Here is a 21,916-nt window from a genome sequence, read left to right on the forward strand (position 1 = left end):
ATTCTACTATAAAGAGATACTTGTACAAATATGGTCTCCATGGAAGAGTCATCAGAAGAAAACCTCTTCTACGTCCTCACCAGAAAAATCTGCGTTGAACTTTGCAAATGAACATATAGACAAGCCTGATGCATTTTGGAAACAAGTTCTGTGGACCGATGAGGTTAAAATAGAACTTTTTGGCCGGAATGAGCAAAGGTACGTTTAGAGAAGAAAGGGCACAGAATTTAATGAACAGAACCTCTGTCCAACTGTTAAGCATGTGGGTGGATCAATCATGCTTTGGGGTTGTATTGCAGCCAGTGGCACAGGAAACATTTCTCGAGTATGGCTTCTACAAATGGATAATGATCCTAAACACACCTCAAAATTCCACGGGGGATTACATCAAGAGGCGTAAACTGAAGGTTTTGCCATGGCCTTCACAATCTCGTGACCTCAACATTATTGAAAATCTATGGATAGACCTTAAAAGAGCACTGCGTGACGGACAGCCCAGAAATCTCAAAGGACTGGAACACTTTTGTAAGGAAGAATGGGCAAAGATAGCTCAAACAAGAATTGAAAGTCTCTTGGCTGGCTACAAAAAGCGTTAACAATCTGTGATACTTGCCAAAGGGGGCAGTACAAGATATTAATTCTGCAGGGTGCCCAAACTTTTGCAGATGCCATTTTTTGTTTTCTGTAAATTTTGAAAGTGTAAATGATGGAAATAAAATCTAACTTTTTTGACATATTATAAGAATGTCTAATCTGTAATTTGATGCCATTTGGAGATTTTTCCATCTTTCCTTGGCTTCGTTATGCACATTAATACACATTTTTACCTGGGGTGCCCGAACTTTCGATCCCCACTGTACCCATGCCATTCCTTCAGAGCCCTTTGACGTGAACAGCGACACCCTTGCACATTCAGTCCATTCCAAGGACCAGAGCCCGAAAACCTGGAAGGAAAACCTGGTGAAGATGGAAAAACCCTGTCAGCCGGGACAGCGCGCCGCTGGAGGGCTTCATTTTAAGGTAAGTTTCACATAATGTGCTGCATACCAACACATAATAACTAGAGATGGGCTGAACACCCCCACGTTTGATTTCCCCATCAGAGGAAATGTTCTAATCCAAACATCGAACCCCATTGAAATCTATGGGAGAGAAACAGTAAAAAGTCCCAATTTTGAAGGCTAATATGCAAGTAATTGGCCATAAAAGGGGTATGGGTGTCTGAATACTGCCATGTGGCCAGGGAAGGGATAGATGAATGATAATTGTCAGGGATGGGCTAGAGTTAGGGGAACATGGGACCTACAGTGAATATCACATTTGCTTCAATCCCAAGTTCCTAAGCCCACATTTCAGACATCCAAACCAAACATACAAGTAACAATGAACCATTTCAATGTGTCTAATGATGTCCATTCATTTTATAATTTTTATTTTATTTTCTAGGTCCGTTTTCCATCACCACTCGTAAGTGTTTTATTCTTATAGCAAATCACACTGGTGGAAGTCCTGTGGATTATTTTATACTTGTACAAAATAATGTGATGATCATATCATTGATTGGTTGTTCTTGTTGTACATTATATATAGTAATGAGTAATCCACCCAACATTTCGTACACTTTTGTTCTTTTTTTGTCCCTCAATACACATCTAGAGAAGTTTCCTAAAGAGAATATTGTAGAGGAAAGTGGGTTCTATACCTGTATGAAGACTCACATACCTTGCAGAGACCTCATGAAACCCACCAACCCTAGGTTGCTATAATAGGCCAGTGTCTACAAGACCCTGGAGTTGAACACTTGAGCCAACTCTTCCCTGCTCCTGCCAATTAGCTGATAAAACTGCCATTCAGAGATATGAAATAGAAGGATTCAAGAAGGAACAGCCCTGAGAATCAGGAAGAAGTTTCAGTGTTAAGGGTTAAACATTAGAAGTTGGCAAAGTGTTATGGTCAGGGAAGGGACAGGTGAATGATAAATGTTAGGGGTGGATTAAAGTTGGGGACCATGAGGGACTAGAGTTATTACTTAAATTTAGGTGAAGAGTTAAGTGTCGGAGTTAAGCATTGGGGTTCAAAGTAAAGGGTTACTTTCGGGATAAGGTCAGGGATGAAGTTTCAGTGTTAAATCGGGAGTAAATTCCCTTGGCTTTTTTTTTTACCTATAGGTAAGAATATAATAAGGCTTGCCTATAGGTACAGTAAATATCTCTTATGAAGTCCCGGTAACGTTACCAGCGCCTGGGCTCTGAAGGAATGGCATACAGTGGGGATCGAAAGTGTGGGCAGCCCAGGTAAAAATGTGTATTAAGGTGCATAACGAAGCCAAGGAAAGATGGGAAAATCTCCAAATGGCATCAAATTACAGATTAGACATTCTTATAATATGTCAACAAAAGTTAGATTTTATTTCCATCATTTACACTTTCAAAATTACAGAAAACAAAAAAATGGCATCTGCAAAAGTTTGGGCACCCTGCAGAATTTATAGCATGCACTGCCCCCTTTGCAAAGCTGAGACCTGCCAGTGTCATGGATTGTTCTCAATCATCGTCTGGGAAGACCAGGTGATGTCAATCTCAAAGGTTTTAAATGGCCAGACTCATCTGACCTTGCCCCAACAATCAGCACCATGGGTTCTTCTAAGCAGTTGTCTAGAAAACTGAAAATAGTTGATGCTCACAAAGCTGGAGAAGGCTATAAGAAGATATCAAAGCATTTTCAGATGTCAATATCCTCTGTTCGGAATGTAATTAAGAAATGGCAGTCATCAGGAACAGTGGAAGTTAAAGCAAGATCTGGAAGACCAAGAAAAATATCAGACAGAACAGCTTGCAGAATTGTGAGAAAAGCAATTCATAACCAACGTTTGACCGCACGATCCCTCCAGAAAGATCTGGCAGACACTGGAGTTGTGGTACACTATTCTACTATAAAGAGATACTTGTACAAATATGGTCTCCATGGAAGAGTCATCAGAGGAAAACCTCTTCTACGTCCTCACCAGAAAAATCTGCGTTTGAACTTTGCAAATGAACATATGGACAAGCCTGAGGCATTTTGGAAACAAGTTCTGTGGACCGATGAGGTTAAAATAGAACTTTTTGGCCGGAATGAGCAAAGGTACGTTTGGAGAAGAAAGGGCACAGAATTTAATGAAAAGAACCTCTGTCCAACTGTTAAGCATGGGGGTGGATTGATCATGCTTTGGGGTTGTATTGCAGCCAGTGGCACAGGGAACATTTCTCGAGTAGAAGGAAAAATCGATTCAATAAAATTTCAGCAAATTTTGGATGGTAACTTGATGCTATCTGTGAAAAAGCTGAAGTTAAAGAGAGGATGGCTTCTACAAATGGATAATGATCCTAAACACACCTCAAAATTCCACGGGGGATTACATCAAGAGGCGTAAACTGAAGGTTTTGCCATGGCCTTCACAATCTCCTGACCTCAACATTATTGAAAATCTATGGATAGACCTTAAAAGAGCAGTGCGTGACGGACAGCCCAGAAATCTCAAAGAACTGGAACACTTTTGTAAGGAAGAATGGGCAAAGATAGCTCAAACAAGAATTGAAAGTCTCTTGGCTGGCTACAAAAAGCGTTAACAATCTGTGATACTTGCCAAAGGGGGCAGTACAAGATATTAATTCTGCAGGGTGCCCAAACTTTTGCAGACGCCATTTTTTGTTTTCTGTAAATTTTGAAAGTGTAAATGATGGAAATAAAATCTAACTTTTTTGACATATTATAAGAATGTCTAATCTGTAATTTGATGCCATTTGGAGATTTTTCCATCTTTCCTTGGCTTTGTTATGCACATTAATACACATTTTTACCTGGGGTGCCCGAACTTTCGATCCCCACTGTACCCATGCCATTCCTTCAGAGCCCTTTGACGTGAACAGCGACACCCTTGCACATTCAGTCCATTCCAAGGACCAGAGCCCGAAAACCTGTAAGGAAAACCTGGTGAAGATGGAAAAACCCTGTCAGCCGGGACAGCGTGCCGCTGGAGGGCTTCATTTTAAGGTAAGTTTCACATAATGTGCTGCATACCAACACATAATAACTAGAGATGGGCTGAACACCCCCACGTTCGATTTCCCCATCAGAGGAAATTTTCTAATCCAAACAGCGAACCCCATTGAAACCTATGGGAGAGAAACAGTAAAAAGTCCCAATTTTGAAGGCTAATATGCAAGTAATTGGCCATAAAAGGGGTATGGGTGTCTGAATACTGCCATGTGGCCAGGGAAGGGATAGATGAATGATAATTGTCAGGGATGGGCTAGAGTTAGGGGAACATGGGACCTACAGTGAATATCACATTTGCTTCAATCCCAAGTTCCTAAGCCCACATTTCAGACATCCAAACCAAACATACAAGTAACAATGAACCATTTCAGTGTGTCTAATGATGTCCATTCATTTTATAATTTTTATTTTATTTTCTAGGTCCGTTTTCCATCACCACTCGTAAGTGTTTTATTCTTATAGCAAATCACAATGGTGGAAGTCCTGTGGATTATTTTATACTTGTACAAAATAATGTGATGATCATATCATTGATTGGTTGTTCTTGTTGTACATTATACATAGTAATGAGTAATCCATACAACTTTCCGTACACTTTTGTTTTGTTTTTTGTCCCTCAATACACATCTAGAGAAGTTTCCTAAAGAGAATATTGTAGAGGAAAGTGGGTTCTATACCTGTATGAAGACTCACATACCTTGCAGAGACCTCATGAAACCCACCAACCCTAGGTTGGTATAATAGGTCAGTGTCTACAAGACCCTGAAGTTGAACACTTGAGCCAACTCTTCCCTGCTCCTGCCAATTAGCTGATAAAACTGCCCTTCAGAGATATGAACTAGAAGGATTCAAGAAGGAACAGCCCTGAGAATCAGGAAGAAGTTTCAGTGTTAAGGGTTAAACATTAGAAGTTGGCAAAGTGTTATGGTCAGGGAAGGGACAGGTGAATGATAAATGTTAGGGGTGGATTAAAGTTGGGGACCATGAGGGACTAGAGTTATTCCTTAAATTTAGGTGAATAGTTAAGTGTCGGAGTTAAGCATTGGGGTAAGTTCAAAGTAAAGGGTTACTTTCGGGATAAGGTCAGGGATGAAGTTTCAGTGTTAAAGCGGGAGTAAATTCCCTTGGCTTTTTTTTTACCTATAGGTAAGAATATAATAAGGCTTGCCTATAGGTACAGTAAATATCTCTTGTGAAGGCCCGGTAACGATACCAGAGCCTGGGCTCTGAAGGAATGGCATACAGTGGGGATCGAAAGTTTGGGCAGCCCAGGTAAAAATGTGTATTGATGTGCATAACAAAGCCAAGGAAAGATGGGAAAATCTCCAAATGGCATCAAATTACAGATTAGACATTCTTATAATATGTCAAAAAAAGTTAGATTTTATTTCCATCATTTACACTTTCAAAATTACAATAAACAAAACAATGGCATCTGCAAAAGTTTGGGCACCCTGCAGAATTTATAGCATGCACTGCCCCCTTTGCAAAGCTGAGACCTGCCAGTGTCATGGGTTGTTCTCAATCATCGTCTGGGAAGACCAGGTGATGTCAATCTCAAAGGTTTTAAATGGCCAGACTCATCTGACCTTGCCCCAACAATCAGCACCATGGGTTCTTCTAAGCAGTTGTCTAGAAAACTGAAAATAGTTGACGCTCACAAATCTGGAGAAGGCTATAAGAAGATAGCAAAGCGTTTTCAGATGTCAATATCCTCTGTTCGGAATGTAATTAAGAAATGGCAGTCATCAGGAACAGTGGAAGTTAAAGCAAGATCTGGAAGACCAAGAAAAATATCAGACAGAACAGCTCGCAAGATTGTGAGAAAAGCAATTCAAAACCCACGTTTGACTGCACGATCCCTCCAGAAAGATCTGGCAGACACTGGAGTTGTGGTACACTATTCCACTATAAAGAGATACTTGTACAAATATGGTCTTCATGGAAGAGTCATCAGAAGAAAACCACTTCTACGTCCTCACCAGAAATATCAGCGTTTGAACTTTGCAAATGAACATATAGACAAGCCTGAGGCATTTTGGAAATAAGTTCTGTGGACCAATGAGGTTAAAATAGAACTTTTTGGCAGGAATGAGCAAAGGTACGTTTGGAGAAGAAAGGGCACAGAATTTAATGAAAGGAACCTCTGTCCAACTGTTAAGCATGGGGGTGGATCAGTCATGCTTTGGGGTTGTATTGCAGCCAGTGGCACAGGGAACATTTCTCGAGTAGAAGGAAAAATGGATTCAATAAAATTTCAGCAAATTTTGGATGGTAACTTGATGTCATCTGTGAAAAAGCTGAAATTAAAGAGAGGATGACTTCTACAAATGGATAATGATCCTAAACACACCTCAAAATTCCACGGGGATTACATCAAGTGGAATAAACTGAAGGTTTAGCCATGGCCTTCACAATCTCCTGACCTCAACCTTATTGAAAATCTATGGATAGACCTTAAAAGAGCAGTGCGTGACAGACAGCCCAGAAATCTCAAAGAACAGGAACACTTTTGTAAGGAAGAATGGGCAAAGATACCTCAAACAAGAATTGAACGTCTCTTGGCTGGCTACAAAAAGCATTTACAAGCTGTGATACTTGCCAAAGGGGGCAGTACAAGATATTAATTCTGCAGGGTGCCCAAACTTTTGCAGACGCCATTTTTTGTTTTCTGTAAATTTTGAAAGTGTAAATGATGGAAATAAAATCTAACTTTTTTGACATATTATAAGAATGTCTAATCTGTAATTTGATGCCATTTGGAGATTTTTACATCTTTCCTTGGCTTCGTTATGCACATTAATACACATTTTTACCTGGGGTGCCCGAACTTTCGATCCCCACTGTACCCATGCCATTCCTTCAGAGCCCTTTGTCGTGAACAGCGACACCCTTGCACATTCAGTCCATTCCAAGGACCAGAGCCCGAAAACCTGGAAGGAAAACCTGGTGAAGATGGAAAAACCCTGTCAGCCGGGACAGCGCGCCGCTGGAGGGCTTCATTTTAAGGTAAGTTTCACATAATGTGCTGCATACCAACACATAATAACTAGAGATGGGCTGAACACCCCCCTGTTTGATCTGCAGCAGAACTCCCAATCAGAGGAAATGTTCTAATCCAAACAGCGAACCCCATTGAAATCTATGGGAGCCAAACAGTCAAAATCAAAAAGTCCCCATTTTGAAGGCTAATATGCAAGTAATTGGCAATAAAAGGGGTATGGGTGTCTGAATACTGCCATGTGGCCAGGGAAGGGATAGATGAATGATAATTGTCAGGGATGGGCTAGAGTTAGGGGAACATGGGACCTACAGTGAATATCACATTTGCTTCAATCCCAAGTTCCTAAGCCCACATTTCAGACATCCAAACCAAACATACAAGTAACAATGAACCATTTCAATGTGTCTAATGATGTCCATTCATTTTATAATTTTTATTTTATTTTCTAGGCCCGTTTTCCATCACCACTCGTAAGTGTTTTATTCTTATAGCAAATCACAATGGTGGAAGTCCTGTGCATTATTTTATGCTTGTACAAAATAATGTGATGATCATATCATTGATTGGTTGTTCTTGTTGTACATTATATATAGTAATGAGTAATCCACCCAACATTTCGTACACTTTTGTTCTTTTTTTATCCCTCAATACACATCTAGAGAAGTTTCCTAAAGAGAATATTGTAGAGGAACGTGTGTTCTATACCTGTATGAAGACTCACATAGCTTGCAGAGACCTCATGAAACCCACCAACCCTAGGTTGCTATAATAGGTCAGTGTCTACAAGACCCTGGAGTTACACACTTGAGCCAACTCTTCCCTTCTCCTGCCAATTAGCTGATAAAACTGCCCTTCAGACATATGAGCCAACAAGATTTAGGAAGGAAGGGCCCTGAGCTCCGGGAATTTTTTTAAGAGTTAAGGGTTAAACTTTAGAGGTGGGCTACATGTAATGACCAGGGATGGGACAGATGAATGATGATTGTTAGGAATAAGTAAAGTTGGGGGACTATGAGGACCTATAGTGAGTATAACATTTGCTTCAATTCCAAATTCCCAGCCCCAAATTTCAGACATACAAACCGGACACACAAGTAACAATGAATCATCAACGTGTCTAATAATATATACTCATTTTATTTTTTTTTTATTTTTTTTTCCAGGTCCGTTTCCCACCATCACCCCTCCTTGTAAGTGTTTTATTCTTCTATCAGATCACAATGGTGGAAGTCATGTGGATTATTTTATACTTGTACAATATAATGTGATGATCATATCATATAGGTAAACCTATAATAAGGCTTACATATAGTTAGAGTAAATATCTCATAAATGTGCAATGTTTAGGAGATATTTACTTGTGAAGCCATTGGTGACGTCACCGGCATCCTGCGCTCTGAAGGAACGGTTTATCCGTGTGATTCCTTCAGAGCCCTGTGTGTGGTGAACAGCGACTCCCACATATGCTGTCCATTCCAAGGACCAGAGCCTGCGGACCTGGAAGGAAAACTGGGTGAAGATCAAAGCCGTGTCAGAGGTGAGGGCTTTGTTTTAAGGTAAGGTTCACATACTAGCACATTATAACATTGCCTTGTAGGAGGATTTTCTTCTTCTTTTTTTTTATGAGTTTATTACCTCTTTAAGAGTTAGACTTTAGGGGTGGGCTAAGTGTTATGGACATCAAAGGGATAGGTGAAAGATAATTGTTAGGGATGGGTTAAAGTTGGGGGAGCATGGGGGCTTATAGTGATTAGCACATTTGCTTTGATCCCAAATTTCCAATCCACAATTGTATTCATCCAAACCAGACATACAATTAACAATAAATCATGTCATCATGTCTGATAATATGTATTCAATTCATATAATTTATTCTATTTTCCTGGTCCAATTCCCACCACTCTTAGTAAGTGTTTTATTCTTCTATCAGATCACAATGGTGGAAGTCCTGTGGATTATTTTATGCTTGTACAATATAATGTGATGATCATATCATTGATTGGTTGCTCTTGTTGTATATTATATATGGTGATGGGTAAAGCATTCAAGATTCCGTACACATTTGTCCTCTTTTTGTCCCTCAATACACATCTACAGAAGTTTCCTAAAGGGAATATTCTAGAAGAAAGTGTGTTCTATACCAGTATGAAGACTCACATGCCTTGCAGAGACCTCATGAAACTCCCAACCCTTGGTTACTATAACAGGCCAGTAATTACTAGACCCTGGAGTTGAACACTTGAGCCAACTCTTCCCTGCTCCTGCCAATTGGCTGATGAAACTGCCCTTCAGTGAAATGAGCCAATAAGATGTAAGAGGCAGAAAGGAACAGCCCTGAGAATCAGGAAGAAGTTTCAGTGTTAAGGGTTAAACATTAGAAGTTGGCAAAGTGTTATGGTCAGGGAATGGACAGGTGAATGATAAATGTTGTTTATTAAATGTAAAAAATAAACACAGACATCTGATCCCTGCAGGATCTCAAACACATAAAAAACACCAATCATAAAACGGACAGATGTTTGATAATGAAAAGCTCCTCAGATCTCTCAATTATAACTTTGGAAAGGTCAAAACCAACGACCAATGTGCACAGCTTTCGAATGCCTAATGAATGCAATCAATCATCTGAAAGAACCCAAAAAGTCAGTGTAAACGAATGGAACAACGTTTCTAGGGACACTCACTTCATAGGTGTTCAATGGGCTGCAGAGCTGATGAGGCATTCGAAAGCTGTGCACATTGGTCGTTGGTTTTGACCTTTCCAAAGTTATAATTGAGAGATCTGAGGAGCTTTTCATTATCAAACATCTGTCCGTTTTATGATTGGTGTTTTTTATGTGTTTGAGATCCTGCAGGGATCAGATGTCTGTGTTTATTTTTTACATTTAATAAATGACATTTTAAAGTCTTTTTCACATCAATCTACTAGTCCCTTTGATGCGCTGTTTTTGATCGTTTTTTCTGCTGCATCCATTTTTTGCCAAGTCCATAATGGGTTAACAGCCGCACATTGAGACCATCTACAGGACATTTATTTAAATAAACAAACATCCCACGAGATAGTCAAACGCTCTTAAAGAGACCATTCATTTGTGCGCCAACTTTATCTTGTTTTGTTTTACGAATGATAAATGTTAGGGGTGGATTAAAGTTGGGGACCATGAGGGACTAGAGTTATTGCTTAAATTTAGGTGAAGAGTTAAGTGTCGGAGTTAAGCATTGGGGTAAGTTCAAAGTAAAGGGTTACTTTCGGGATAAGGTCAGGGATGAAGTTTCAGTGTTAAAGTGGGAGTAAATTCCCTTGGCTTTTTTTTTTTACCTATAGGTAAGAATATAATAAGGCTTGCCTATAGGTACAGTAAATATCTCTTGTGAAGGCCCGATAACGTTACCAGCGCCTGGGCTCTGAAGGAATGGCATACCCATGCCATTCCTTCAGAGCCCTATGTCGTGAACAGCGACACCCTTGCACATACAGTCCATTCCAAAGACCAGAGCCCGAAAACCTGGAAGGAAAACCTGGTGAAGATGGAAAAACCCTGTCAGCCGGGTCAGCGCGCCGCTGGAGGGCTTCATTTTAAGGTAAGTTTCACATAATGTGCTGCATACCAACACATAATAACTAGAGATGGGCTGAACACCCCCCTGTTCGATTTGCAGCAGAACTCCCAATCAGAGGAAATGTTCTAATCCAAACAGCGAACCCCATTGAAATCTATGGCAGCCAAACAGTCAAAATCAAAAAGTCCCCCTTTGAAAGGCTTATATGCAAGTAATTGCCCATAAAAGTGGTATGAGTGTCTGAATACTGCCATGTGGCCAGGGAAGGGATAGATGAATGATAATTGTCAGGGATGGGCTAGAGTTAGGGGAACATGGGACCTACAGTGAATATCACATTTGCTTCAATCCCAAGTTACTAAGCCCACATTTCAGACATCCAAACCAAACATACAAGTAATAATGAACCATTTCAATGTGTCTAATGATGTCCATTCATTTTATAATTTTTATTTTATTTTCTAGGTCCGTTTTCCATAACCACTCGTAAGTGTTTTATTCTTCTATCAGATCACAATGGTGGAAGTCCTGTGCATTATTTTATGCTTGTACAAAATAATGTGATGATCATATCATTGATTGGTTGTTCTTGTTGTACATTATATATAGTAATGAGTAATCCATCCAACATTCCGTACACTTTTGTTCTTTTTCTGTCCCTCAATACACATCTAGAGAAGTTTCCTAAAGAGAATATTGTAGAGGAACTTGTGTTCTATACCTTTATGAAGACTCACATAACTTGCAGAGACCTCATGAAACCCACCAACCCTAGGTTGCTATAATAGGCCGGTGTCTACAAGACCCTGGAGTTGAACACTTGAGCCAACTCTTCCCTGCTCCTGCCAATTAGTTGATAAAACTGCCCTTCAGACATATGAGCCAACAAGATTTAGGAAGGAAGGGCCCTGAGCTCCGGGGAAATTTTTAAGTGTTGAGGGTTAAACTTTAGAGGTGGGCTACATGTAATGGCCAGGGAAGGGACAGATGAATGATGATTGTTAGGAATAGGTAAAGTTGGGGGACTATGAGGACCTATAGTGAGTATCACATTTGCTTCAACCCCAAATTCCCAGCCCCAAATTTCAGACATACAAACCGGACATACAAGTAACAATGAATCATCAACGTGTCTAATAATATATACTCATTTTATCATTTTTATTTTATTTTCCAGGTCCATTTCCCACCATCACCATCACCACTCCTCGTAAGTGTTTTATTCTTCTATCAGATCACAATGGTGGAAGTCCTGTGGATTATTTTATACTTGTACATTATAATGTGATTCCCTTATTATTGATTGGCTGCACTTGTTTGACATTATCTATCGTGAGGAGTAAACCAGCCAAAATTCTGAACACTTTTGTTCTTTTTTGTCCCTCAATACACATCTGGAGACGTTTCCTAAAGCAAATAATCTAGAGGAAAGCGTGTTCTATGCCTTAATGAAGACTAAAATACCTTGCAGAGACCTCATGAAATTCCCAACCCTTGTTTGCTATAATAGGCCAGTGTCTACAAGACCCTGAAGTTGAACACTTGGGCCAACTCTTCCCTGCTCCTGCCAATTAGCTGATGAAACTGCCCTTCAGAGATATGACCTAGAAGGATTCAAGAAGGAACAGCCCTGAGAATCAGGAAGAAGTTTCAGTGTTAAGGGTTAAACATTAGAAGTTGGCAAAGTGTTATGGTCAGGGAATGGACAGGTGAATGATAAATGTTAGGAGTGGATTAAAGTTGGGGACCATGAGGGACTAGAGTTATTCCTTAAATTTAGGTGAAGAGTTAAGTGTTGGAGTTAAGCATTGGGGTAAGTTCAAAGTAAAGGGTTACTTTTGGGATAAGGTCAGGGATGAAGTTTCAGTGTTAAATCGGGAGTAAATTCCCTTGGATTTTTTTTTTACCTATAGGTAAGAATATAATAAGGCTTGCCTATAGGTACAGTAAATATCTCTTGTGAAGGCCCGGTAACGTTACCAGTGCCTGGGCTCTGAAGGAATGGCATACAGTGGGGATCGAAAGTTTGGGCACCCCAGATAAAAATGTGTATAAGGCCGCGTACACACGAGAGGATTGTCCGCCCAACTTAGTCCGCTGAACCGTGTTTCAGCGGACAATCCGCTCGTGTGTGGGCTTCAGCTGACTTTTTCAGCGGACTGTCTGACGAACAAAGTCTTACGGAATTTCCGTAGTTTTGTCCGTCCAAACTTGGTTTCAGCGGACAGTCCGCTCGTGAGTAGGCAAGTTGGACGGACTAAGTACGGCGCATGCTCAGAAAGGATTTCGACGGCGAAGGTTGCATTGCAGTGTATTGGACGTCGAATTTCTAGTCCCGTCGTACGTGCTGTACACGTCATCGCACAAGTTTTCAGCGGACTGTTCGTTCATCGTGTGTGGTCAAGTCCGTTCATTCAAAAGTTGGACAGACTGTCTGTCAGACTGTCTGACGAACTAAGTTGGGTGGACAATCCGCCCGTGTGTACGCGGCCTTAATGTGCATAACGAAGCCAAGGAAAGATGGGAAAATCTCCAAATGGCATCAAATTACAGATTAGACATTCTTATAATATGTCAACAATAGTTAGATTTTATTTCCATCATTTACACTTTCAAAATTACAGAAAACAAAAAAATGGCATCTGCAAAAGTTTGGGCACCCTGCAGAATTTATAGCATGAACTGCCCTCTTTGCAAAGCTGAGACCTGCCAGTGTCATGGATTGTTCTCAATCATCGTCTGGGAAGACCAGGTGATGTCAATCTCAAAGGTTTTAAATGGCCAGACTCATCTGACCTTGCCCCAACAATCAGCACCATGGGTTCTTCTAAGCAGTTGTCTAGAAAACTGAAAATAATTGACGCTCACAAAGCTGGAGAAGGCTATAAGAAGATAGCAAAGCGTTTTCAGATGTCAATATCCTCTGTTCGGAATGTAATTAAGAAATGGCAGTCATCAGGAACAGTGGAAGTTAAAGCAAGATCTGGAAGACCAAGAAAAATATCAGACAGAACAGCTTGCAGAATTGTGAGAAAAGCAATTCAAAACCCACGTTTGACTGTACGATCCGTCCAGAAAGATCTGGCAGACACTGGAGTTGTGGTACACTATTCCACTATAAAGAGATACTTGTACAAATATGGTCTTCATGGAAGAGTCATCAGAAGAAAACCTCTTCCACATCCTCACCACAAAAATCAGCGTTTGAACTTTGCAAATGAACATATAGACAAGCCTGAGGCATTTTGGAAACAAGTTCTGTGGACCGATGAGGTTAAAATATAACTTTTTGGTCGGAATGAGCAGAAGTACGTTTGGAGAAGAAAGGGCACAGAATTTAATGAAAAGAACCTCTGTCCAACTGTTAAGCATGGGGGTGGATCAATCATGCTTTGGGGTTGTATTGCAGCCAGTGGCACAGGGAACATTTCTCGAGTAGAAGGAAAAATGGATTGAATAAAATTTCAGCAAATTTTGGATGGTAACTTGATGCCATCTGTGAAAAAGATGAAGTTAAAGAGAGGATGGCTTCTACAAATGGATAATGATCCTAAACACATCTCAAAGTCCACGGGGGATTACATCAAGAGGCGTAAACTGAAGGTTTTGCCATGGCCTTCACAATCTCCTGACCTCAACATTATTGAAAATCTATGGATAGACCTTAAAAGAGCAGTGCATGACAGACAGCCCAGAAATCTCAAATAACTGGAACACTTTTGTAAGGAAGAATGGGCAAAGATACCTCAAACAAGAATTGAAAGACTCTTGGCTGGCTACAAAAAGCGTTTACAAGCTGTGATACTTGCCAAAGGGGGCAGTACAAGATATTAATTCTGCAGGGTGCCCAAACTTTTGCAGACGCCATTTTTTTGTTTTCTGTAAATTTTGAAAGTGTAAATGATGGAAATAAAATCTAACTTTTTTGACATATTATAAGAATGTCTAATCTGTAATTTGATGCCATTTGGAGATTTTTCCATCTTTCCTTGGCTTCGTTATGCATATTAATACACATTTTTACCAGGGGTGCCCGAACTTTCGATCCCCACTGTACCCATGCCATTCCTTCAGAGCCCTATGTCGTGAACAGTGACACCCTTGCACATTCAGTCCATTCCAAGGACCAGAGCCCAAAAACCTGGAAGGAAAACCTGATGAAGATGGAAAAACCCTGTCAGCCGGGACAGCGCGCCGCTGGAGGGCTTCATTTTAAGGTAAGTTTCACATAATGTGCTGCATACCAACACATAATAACTAGAGATGGGCTGAATACCCCCCTGTTCGATTTGCAGCAGAACTCCCAATCAGAGGAAATGTTCTAATCCAAACAGCTAACCCCATTGAAATCTATGGGAGCCAAACAGTAAAAATCAAAAAGTCCCCATTTTGAAGGCTAATATGCAAGTAATTGGCCATAAAAGGGGTATGGGTGTCTGAATACTGCCATGTGGCCAGGGAAGGGATAGATGAATGATAATTGTCAGGGATGGGCGGAGTTAGGGGAACATGGGACCTACAGTGAATATCACATTTGCTTTAATCCCAAGTTCCTAAGCCCACATTTCAGACATCCAAAAAAGACATACAAGTGACAATGAACCATTTCAATGTGTCTAATGATGTCCATTCATTTTATAATTTTTATTTTATTTTCTAGGCCCGTTTTCCATCACCACTCGTAAGTGTTTTATTCTTATAGTAAATCACAATGGTGGAAGTTCTGTGGATTATTTTATGCTTGTACAAAATAATGTGATGATCATATCATTGATTGGTTGTTCTTGTTGTACATTATATATAGTAATGAGTAATCCATCCAACATTCCGTACACTTTTGTTCTTTTTTTGTCCCTCAACACACATCTAGAGAAGTTTCCTAAAGAGAATATTGTAGAGGAACTTGTGTTCTATACCTGTATGAAGACTCACATACCAGCCCCAAATTTCAGACAAACCGGACATAGAAATAACAATGAATCATCAACGTGTATAATAATATATACTCATTTTATCATTTTTATTTTATTTTCCAGGTCCGTTTCCTACCACCACCATCACCACTCCTCGTAAGTGTTTTATTCTTCTATCAGATCACAATGGTGGAAGTCCCGTGGATCATTTTATACTTGTAAATTATAATGTGATGCTTGTATCATTGATTGGCTGCTCTTGTTTTACATTACCGTATTTATCGGCGTATAACACGCACCCCAAGTTTAGGAGGGAATTTTAAGGAAAACATTTTTTAGGAGGGAAATTTAAGGAAAAAAAACTTAAATTTAAATGCCCATCAATGCAACCTTATCAGTGTCAATCTGAAGCCTTGTCAGTGTCATTTTTAGCCTTGTCATGCAGCCTGTCCGTCATTGCAGCCTTGTCTTTGCTGCCTTGTCATTGCAGCCCTGTCATTGCAGCCTGCCCGTCATGCAGTTTGTCCATCATTGTAGCCTTGTCCCCTCAGCTTTTGTTTTTAAAAATGGCGCCACCGAGATGTCCTTCGTATATTGGCGGTGCCCATAAGTTCTCGGCGGCTTTTGGCCGCCTCGGCTGTACTTGGCGGCTTTCGGCCACCTCGGCTGTACTCGGAGGCTTTCGGCCGCTCTCGCTGCTTCTCGATTATTTTTCGGCCGCCTCGGCTGTACTCGGAGCCTTTCGGCCGCTTCGGCCGTACTTGGAGCCTTTTGGCCACTCTCGAAAACCGCCGAGAAGGGCCGAAAGGCTCCGAGTACGGCCGAGGCGGACAAAAACCGCAGAGAAGGGCCAAAGGCGGCTTAAAGCCTCCCAGAGCCCAAAAATCGCAAGGGAATCGCGGCGGATCGGCGTATCACACGCACCCGCGATTTTCTATGTTATACTCCGATAAATATGGTATATATATAGTGAGGAGTAAATCAAGCAAAGTTCTCTACACTTTTGTTCTTTTTTGTCCTTCAATACACATCTGGAGACGTTTCCCAAAGAGAATATTGTAGAGGAACTTGTGTTCTATACCTGTATGAAGATTCACATAACTTGCAGAGACCTCATGAAACCCACCAACCCTAGGTTGCTATAATAGGCCAATGTCTACAAGACCCTGGAGTTGAACACTTGAGCCAACTCTTCCCTGCTCCTGCCAATTAGCTGATAAAACTGCCCTTCAGACATATGAGCCAACAAGACTTAGGAAGGAACACGCCCTGAGCTCCAGGAAGAATTTTAAGTGTTAAGGGTTAAACTATAGAGGTGGGTTATGTGTAATGGCCAGGGAAGGGACAGATGAATTATAATTGTTAGGAATCGGTAAAGTTGGGGGACTATGAGGACCTACAGTGAATATCACATTTGCTTCAACCCCAAATTCCCAGCCCCAAATTTCAGACATACAAACCGGACATACAAGTAACAATGAATCATCTCAACGTGTCTAATAATATATACTCATTTTATCATTTTTATTTTATTTTCCAGGTCCGTTTCCTACCATCACCACTCCTCGTAAGTGTTTTATTCTTCTATCAGATCACAATGGTGGAAGTCCCGTGGATCATTTTATACTTGTAAATTATAATGTGATGCTTGTATCATTGATTGGCTGCTCTTGTTTTACATTACCGTATTTATCGGCGTATAACACGCACCCTAAGTTTAGGAGGGAATTTTAAGGAAAAAAATTTTTAGGAGGGAAATTTAAGGAAAAAAAACTTACATTTAAATGCCCATCAATGCAACATTATCAGTGTCAATCTGAAGCCTTGTCAGGGTCATTTTTATCCTTGTCATGCAGCCTGTCCGTCATTGCAGCCTTGTCATTGCAACCTGTCCGTCATTGCAGCCTTGTCATTGCAGCCCTGTCATTGCAGCCTTGTCCCCTCAGCTTTTGTTTTTAAAAATGGCGCCACTGAGATGTCCTTTGTATATCGGCGGCCCCCGTAAGTTCCCGGTGGCTTTCGGCCGCCTCGACCGTACTCGGAGGCTTTCGGCCGCTCTCGCCGCTTTTTGGCGGTTTTTCAGCCACCTCGGCTGTACTCAGAGCCTTTCGACCGCTTCGGCTGTACTTGGAGCCTTTTGGCCGCTCTTGAAAATCGCCGAGAAGGGCCAAAAGGCTCCGAGTATGGCCGAGGCGGCCAAAAACCGCAGAGAAGGGCCGAAGGCGGCTTAAAGCCGCCCAGAGCCCAAAAATCGCAAGGGAATCGCGGCGGATCGGCGTATCACACGCACCCGCGATTTTCTATGTTATACTCCGATAAATATGGTATATATATAGTGAGGAATAAATCAAGCAAAGTTCTCTACACTTTTGTTCTTTTTTGTCCTTCAATACACATCTGGAGACGTTTCCCAAAGAGAATATTGTAGAGGAACGTGTGTTCTATACCTGTATGAAGACTCACATAACTTGCAGAGACCTCATGAAACCCACCAACCCAAGGTTGCTATAATAGGCCAGTGTCTACAAGACCCTGGAGTTGAACACTTGAGCCAACTCTTCCCTGCTCCTGCCAATTAGCTGATAAAACTGCCCTTCAGACATATGAGCCAACAAGACTTAGGAAGGAACACGCCCTGAGCTCCAGGAAGAATTTTAAGTGTTAAGGGTTAAACTATAGAGGTGGGTTATGTGTAATGGCCAGGGAAGGGACAGATGAATTATAATTGTTAGGAATAGGTAAAGTTGGGGGACTATGAGGACCTACAGTGAATATCACATTTGCTTCAACCCCAAATTCCCAGCCCCAAATTTCAGACATACAAACCGGACATACAAGTAACAATGAATCATCTCAACGTGTCTAATAATATATACTCATTTTATCATTTTTATTTTATTTTCCAGGTCCGTTTCCTACCACCACCATCACCACTCCTCGTAAGTGTTTTATTCTTCTATCAGATCACAATGGTGGAAGTCCCGTGGATCATTTTATACTTGTAAATTATAATGTGATGCTTGTATCATTGATTGGCTGCTCTTGTTTTACATTACCGTATTTATCGGCGTATAACACGCACCCTAAGTTTAGGAGGGAATTTTAAGGAAAAAATTTTTTAGGAGGGAAATTTAAGGAAAAAAAACTTACATTTAAATGCCCATCAATGCAACATTATCAGTGTCAATCTGAAGCCTTGTCAGGGTCATTTTTAGCCTTGTCATGCAGCCTGTCCGTCATTGCAGCCTTGTCATTGCAGCCTGCAACCTGTCCGTCATTGCAGCCTTGTCATTGCAGCCCTGTCATTGCAGCCTGCCCGTCATGCAGTTTGTCCATCATTGCAGCCTTGTCCCCTCAGCTTTTGTTTTTAAAAATGGCGCCACTGAGATGTCCTTTGTATATCGGCGGCCCCTGTAAGTTCCCGGTGGCTTTTGGCCACCTCGACCGTACTCGGAGGCTTTCGGCCGCTCTCGCCGCTTTTTGGCGGTTTTTCAGCCACCTCGGCTGTACTCAGAGCCTTTCGACCGCTTCGGCTGTACTTGGAGCCTTTTGGCGGCTCTTGAAAATCGCCGAGAAGGGCCAAAAGGCTCCGAGTATGGCCGAGGCGGCCAAAAACCGCAGAGAAGGGCCGAAGGCGGCTTAAAGCCGCCCAGAGCCCAAAAATCGCAAGGGAATCGCGGCGGATCGGCGTATAACACGCACCGGCGATTTTCTATGTTATACACCGATAAATACGGTATTTATATAGTGAGGAGTAAATCAACCAAAGTTCTCTACACTTTTGTTCTTTTTTGTCCTTCAATACACATGTGGAGACATTTCCCAAAGAGAATATTGTAGAGGAACTTGTGTTCTATACCTGTATGAAGACTCACATATCTTGCAGACACCTCATGAAACCCACCAACCCTAGGTTGCTATAATAGGCCAGTGTCTACAAGACCCTGGAGTTGAACACTTGAACCAACTCTTCCCTGCTCCTGCCAATTAGCTGATAAAACTGCCCTTCAGACATATGAGCCAACAAGACTTAGGAAGGAACACGCCCTGAGCTCCAGGAAGAATTTTAAGTGTTAAGGGTTAAACTATAGAGGTGGGCTACATGTAATGGCCAGAGAAGGGACAGGTGAATTATAATTGTTAGGAATAGGTAAAGTTGGGGGACTATGAGGACCTACAGTGAATATCACATTTGCTTCAACCCCAAATTCCCAGCCCCAAATTTCAGACATACAAACCGGACATACAAGTAACAATGAATCATCAACGTGTCTAATAAAATATACTCATTTTATCATTTTTATTTTATTTTCCAGGTCCGTTTCCTACCACCACCATCACCACTCCTCGTAAGTGTTTTATTCTTCTATCAGATCACAATGGTGGAAGTCCCGTGGATCATTTTATACTTGTAAATTATAATGTGATGCTTGCATCATTGATTGGCTGCTCTTGTTTTACATTACCGTATTTATCGGCGTATAACATGCACCCCAAGTTTAGGAGGGAATTTTAAGGAAAAAATTTTTTAGGAGGGAAATTTAAGGAAAAAAAACTTACATTTAAATGCTCATCAATGCAACCTTATCAGTGTCCATCTGAAGCCTTGTCAGTGTCATTTTTAGCCTTGTCATGCAGCCTGTCCGTCATTGCAGCCTTGTCATTGCAGCCTTGTCATTGCAGCCCTGTCATTGCAGCCTGCCCGTCATGCAGTTTGTCCATCTTTGTAGCCTTGTCCCCTAAGATTTTGTTTTTAAAAATTGCGCCACCGAGATGTCCTTTGTATATCGGCGGCGCCCGTAAGTTCTCGGTGGCTTTTGGCCACCTCGGCCGTACCTGGCGGCTTTCGGCCGCCTCGGCCGTACTCGGAGGCTTTCGGCCGCCTCGACCGTACTCGGAGGCTTTCGCCCGCTCTTGCCGCTTCTCGGTGGTTTTTCGCCCACCTTGGCTGTACTCAGAGCCTGTCGGCCGATTCGGCTGTACTTGGAGCCTTTCGGCCGCATCGACCGTACTCGGAGGCTTTCGCCTGCTCTCGGCGCTTCTCGGCGGTTTTTCGGCCACCTCGGCTGTACTCAGAGCCTTTCGGCTGCTTCGGCCGTACTTGGAGCCTTTTGGCCGCTCTTGAAAATCGCCGAGAAGGGCCAAAAGGCTCCGAGTATGGCCGAGGCGGCCAAAAACCGCAGAGAAGGGCCGAAGGCGGCTTAAAGCCGCCCAGAGCCCAAAAATCGCAAGGGAATCGCGGCGGATCGGCGTATAACACGCACCCGCGATTTTCTATGTTATACACCGATAAATACGGTATTTATATAGTGAGGAGTAAATCAACCAAAGTTCTCTACACTTTTGTTCTTTTTTGTCCTTCAATACACATCTGGAGACATTTCCCAAAGAGAATATTGTAGAGGAACTTGTGTTCTATAACTGTATGAAGACTCACATAACTTGCAGAGACCTCATGAAACCCACCAACCCTAGATTGCTATAATAGGCCAGTGTCTACAAGACCCTGGAGTTGAACACTTGAACCAACTCTTCCCTGCTCCTGCCAATTAGCTGATAAAACTGCCCTTCAGACATATGAGCCAACAAGACTTAGGAAGGAACACGCCCTGAGCTCCAGGAAGAATTTTAAGTGTTAAGGGCTAAACTATAGAGGTGGGCTACATGTAATGGCCAGGGAAGGGACAGATGAATTATAATTGTTAGGAATAGGTAAAGTTGGGGGACTATGAGGACCTACAGTGAATATCACATTTGCTTCAACCCCAAATTCCCAGCCCCAAATTTCAGACATACAAACCGGACATACAAGTAACAATGAATCATCAACGTGTCTAATAAAATATACTCATTTTATCATTTTTATTTTATTTTCCAGGTCCGTTTCCTACTACCACCATCACCACTCCTCGTAAGTGTTTTATTCTTCTATCAGATCACAATGGTGGAAGTCCCGTGGATCATTTTATACTTGTAAATTATAATGTGATGCTTGCATCATTGATTGGCTGCTCTTGTTTTACATTATCGTATTTATCGGCGTATAACATGCACCCCAAGTTTAGGAGGGAATTTTAAGGAAAAAATTTTTTAGGAGGGAAATTTAAGGAAAAAAAACTTACATTTAAATGCCCATCAATGCAACCTTATCAGTGTCCATCTGAAGCCTTGTCAGTGTCATTTTTAGCCTTGTCATGCAGCCTGTCCATCATTGCAGCCTTGTCATTGCAGCCTTGTCATTGCAGCCCTGTCATTGCAGCCTGCCCGTCATGCAGTTTGTCCATCTTTGCAGCCTTGTCCCCTAAGATTTTGTTTTTAAAAATGGCGCCACCGATATGTCCTTTGTATATCGGCGGCGCCCTTAAGTTCTCGGTGGCTTTTGGCCACCTCGGCCTTACCT

At 41.6% G+C, this 21,916-nt stretch overlaps 1 protein-coding gene across 49 annotated transcripts in view; it reads left to right on the forward strand.

The window, feature by feature from the left end:
* Positions 1-21,916, forward strand: part of LOC144000334 (uromodulin-like) — a 205,319-nt gene that overhangs the window by 29,519 nt on the left and 153,884 nt on the right. For 24 of the 49 annotated variants that reach the window (XM_077494080.1, XM_077494127.1, XM_077494079.1 and 21 more), the window contains 12 exons: positions 1,447-1,467; positions 4,459-4,479; positions 7,492-7,512; positions 8,206-8,232; positions 11,069-11,089; positions 11,781-11,813; positions 15,264-15,284; positions 15,640-15,672; positions 17,057-17,083; positions 18,423-18,455; positions 19,833-19,865; positions 21,395-21,427. In XM_077494080.1, coding sequence (XP_077350206.1) covers positions 1,447-1,467; positions 4,459-4,479; positions 7,492-7,512; positions 8,206-8,232; positions 11,069-11,089; positions 11,781-11,813; positions 15,264-15,284; positions 15,640-15,672; positions 17,057-17,083; positions 18,423-18,455; positions 19,833-19,865; positions 21,395-21,427 — 324 coding nt within the window. The remainder of the gene's footprint in view (positions 1-1,446; positions 1,468-4,458; positions 4,480-7,491; positions 7,513-8,205; positions 8,233-11,068; positions 11,090-11,780; positions 11,814-15,263; positions 15,285-15,639; positions 15,673-17,056; positions 17,084-18,422; positions 18,456-19,832; positions 19,866-21,394; positions 21,428-21,916) is intronic. The other 25 variants (XM_077494081.1, XM_077494096.1, XM_077494117.1 and 22 more) reach the window with 14 other exon arrangements.

This window comes from Lithobates pipiens, unplaced genomic scaffold (genome assembly GCF_037356315.1).
Source record: "Lithobates pipiens isolate NorthernLeopardFrog02 unplaced genomic scaffold, aLitPip1_a1.2 Scaffold_22, whole genome shotgun sequence".
NCBI lineage: Eukaryota > Metazoa > Chordata > Amphibia > Anura > Ranidae > Lithobates > Lithobates pipiens.